At 47.6% G+C, this 3,465-nt stretch overlaps 1 protein-coding gene across 3 annotated transcripts in view; it reads left to right on the forward strand.

Moving 5' to 3' along the window:
• The window catches only part of SRGAP2 (SLIT-ROBO Rho GTPase activating protein 2), a 206,589-nt gene that overhangs the window by 123,072 nt on the left and 80,052 nt on the right, over positions 1-3,465 (forward strand). For all 3 annotated transcript variants that reach the window (XM_019514009.1, XM_019514010.1, XM_019514011.1), the window contains exon 4: positions 2,785-2,847. In XM_019514009.1, coding sequence (XP_019369554.1) covers positions 2,785-2,847 — 63 coding nt within the window. The remainder of the gene's footprint in view (positions 1-2,784; positions 2,848-3,465) is intronic.

The raw sequence follows: 3,465 nt of genomic DNA on the forward strand, positions 1-3,465 counted from the left end.
AAAATCGCTTCAGCAGCCTGTTCAAATAAACAGGGATAAAAGTTGAGACATCTCTTCTTTGACGTTGTCAGCAGCAAGAAAGGAAACATCTGCCTGGGCTTAATTGTAATTTTATTGGTTCCAATCTCTTTCAAGTACCCCAAGCTGAGATCTATGGGAGCTGTGTGCTTATGCAAGTATTGCAGGCAGTTGTAAAACAAACACAGGGATTTCTCTTGCACGCTTACACTGCTGCTAAGGAGAGAGGAGTTGTTAGGCCAACAAAAAGCCCAGTGGATGGAAGTGTGATGTTCGGTGATAGGTGCAGAAGGCAAGGATGGGCTGTCTGGGTGGGTGCTTGTCCGTACACACACTTGGCTGGATCATTAGCGGTCTTCTGTGCTTTTTGATGCGTCCAAGGGCAGACTTCATGATTTAAACTGCTGTAGCATTCAGGGCACCAGCTTTAGGGCCAGCCACTGCCAGAAATGAAGCTCAAAGGGCAGAGCTTCAGTAGAGGTTGGCCAGAGCAGGAGCAGTTTCAGCATGTGAGCACGTGCACTGTACGAGGACTCGGCGTACCTCAGCAATCGTCTCCGAGTGACGTGGATGTGAGGAGGTGGGTGATCTGGAGGTCTGTACCAGAGAGGAAGATGCCCGTGTGCCATCTGTTCTACCTTTTTTGTGTTTAGCTAGAGCCAAGGTATTGCCAGTGCAGCAGTTTTTTTTTTTTTTTTTTTTATGTGGCAGCCTTACCTGGTTGCAGAGCAAATGTGCCTGCTGTCTTCATCTGCCAAGAAATTTAAAATAAATAGAAAGGATTTTTTTTTTTAAAGGTGAATGCTTGGCTGCAGGCTAGTTCCATCCGTGACCAAGCTTGACACCTACTCGCATTTGTGTATCGATTGCCCTTATTTTCCCTTATCTTAACATTTCCTAGCAAAGGAAATAAGCTCATGAGTCACGTTGCCTTGGGTAGAGCTGGGCAGCTCACAGTTGCAAGTGGTCCTTGCTGGAGAGCGATGCGTGTTGATGCAGTTAAAACTGTATTGTAGCTCCTGCAGTTAAAAATAGCTGATAGCTTTGTCTGCTGAGGTAAATCCCATGTCTGGCTTTATAATTTTAAGTGGAAATTGGGCAACTTGACTGCTGAGTGCATGACTGTAAAGAAGTAGGCGTGGAGTCCTTTTTTTTAAATCCTGGCGTTACCACCGCATTCAAAAATAGGCACATCAGCTACTGGGCTGCATATGCTCTTCCAACTGCAGTCCACGTGAGCAGTGACTTACCCGTTCGTGGGACCTGGCCACCAACTCTGAAGGCACGAAGAGGAACATGCTATGAAGAACGCCACCCCGGGCACGGCTCTTGGGCTCTGCTGCAAGACTGCGCGCCTCCCAGTCACCGTTCTTTGGTTGTCTCCCAAATTCTCTCCAAAAAGCATCTTCACTTCAGAGTTCAGGTGTAGAAATGTGCCTGATGTGTCAGTGGGATCAGTAGCATCCTTATTTATGGGTTCATATCTGCTTGGGGATGGTGTTTACTAGGCAAATACTGCCAGCTGGTTCCAGAGAGGTTTGGCTCCTGGACAAATCCCCCTAGCCCAGGGGTGGGCAAGATGCGGCCTGCCAGGCCATTCTCTCCGGCCCGCGGGGCCCCTAAAAAAAATTTAGAAAATTAATGTTTGTCTGCCCCTGGCTGCCTGTCATGCAGCCCTCAATGGCTTGACAAAACTCCGTGAGTGGCCCTCCGCCCAAAATAATTGCCAGCCCCTGCCCTAGCCTATAATAATGATAGGATTGCTTTGAGTTAAAGCATCATGGCTGTTTGTTGGTGAAAACTGCACTCTGTGCTCCGTGAAAGGCTGAGCACAGTGGGGCAAGACTGGATGGTGGAGAAGGTCTGAAGATGAAGAGTATCGGTGGCTGTCAGCAGGGGACTGTTGCTTTCCCAGCCTCTGGAGACTGATTTTTTTTATTGTTATTTATTTATGTATTTATTTTGAGGAATTAACGTGTTGGGTTTCAAAGCCTCATTCACAGTGGCAGTGACTTTCCTGCCCCTCCTGGCCCTCTTTGGGCTGGAATTTGGGTAGGAGGTGCTGGAGTGATGCTTATTCGTGTCTGAATCCTTGATTCGGTACGTTAGGTTCCAGGTTTGTATCTACAGTGTTATAGCACAAAGCCGGTTAGGCCAGCGTTTCTGTATCCTCGGGTTGGGAGTCCTGCAGTGCAACAACGGTAATTAACTGACCCCTTTCCTTAAAAGTCTGTCGTCGTTTGCTCCTCGCGGAAACGGGGATGCTTTGCACAGTGGTGGTGTTATACTGCAAGACCTTTTGAAGGAGAAAAGAACTGTATGCCAGGAAGTGGCTGATGATGATGTCCCTGGCCCTTCTGCCCAGCATCGCCTCCACTCTTGTATTATTACACATCAAATTGTCCTGATTCGCCTCTGGCTGTTCTGTAAGCTCCCAGCAACAGCAGGCAGCATAAGTGTTTCCAGTTCTGCCAAGATGAAAGACTGATGTTCAATTAAAGCCCCCTCCCTTGCCCTCCTCCCCACCCCTTTTCCATGTCATAGCATTTGCCGGGTTGTGTGCATAACATTTCATTTTATTGATACTGTTTGTGTAATTTGGCCATAAGTGGGCCTGACCCGAGCGGTTATTAGATTTGTCAGGTTAAATGATGCTGGCTAATTGGGTCTAGATTATTTGCAGCATGTTGCAGGCTTGCTTCTTCCAGGCCTCTCCCATCTTCCCCTATTAACCTTCATTTCCCTTTTTTCTTTCTTTTGCTGCAGAGTAAGGAAGTTGGACTGCAGCTCCAGGAAGACTTGATGAAGGTCCTGAATGAACTGTACACGGTAAATCACACTCGCTTCTTGGCTGCTTTTCAAGCAGAAGGAAGAAGCATTTGGCTTTCCCCTGCCTGCTGCTGCGGCAGAGACCAAGTGTTGGGACTGATGAATGTCTCCAGCCTCTGTGATTTGAGGCAGCTTGTGTTCACCAGTCTATATGGTACCATAAATTCCATTTTTTTTTTTTTTTCACTCCATCTTCCTTCTCGGGTTGTATCTCTGTTATCTAAACAGTTGCCAAAACTTGTTTCACAGGGATTACTGAAAGTATGAAAGTGGGGGTATATATTTTGGATTGCTTTTGAGGTAAAATCTTACAGCCATGACCCCCTAGTATGCAGATGCAAACAGACCCATTTAAATCTGCCCCATTTCCTCCAGAATTGCACAGAGCACATGTAGAAGCAGAGCAGGCTTCCATGTGCAATGCATTTTCCTCTGCATGTTGACTTAATGTAGGTTTTGATTCGGTTTGTTTTCTAGATCCTGATTACTACGGAGGGCTCGGGAGGGAGGGGATTCAGGCTCCAGAACGTATCCAAGCAGTGTTAGGGTTACAACTCAGTGTGCCGCTGCGGACAGAGCTCAGGACAAGACACCCCCCCCCCCCCCCCCCCCCCCCCC

This window comes from Gavialis gangeticus, unplaced genomic scaffold, assembly GCF_001723915.1.
Source record: "Gavialis gangeticus isolate Ggan-Ray unplaced genomic scaffold, GavGan_comp1, whole genome shotgun sequence".
NCBI lineage: Eukaryota > Metazoa > Chordata > Crocodylia > Gavialidae > Gavialis > Gavialis gangeticus.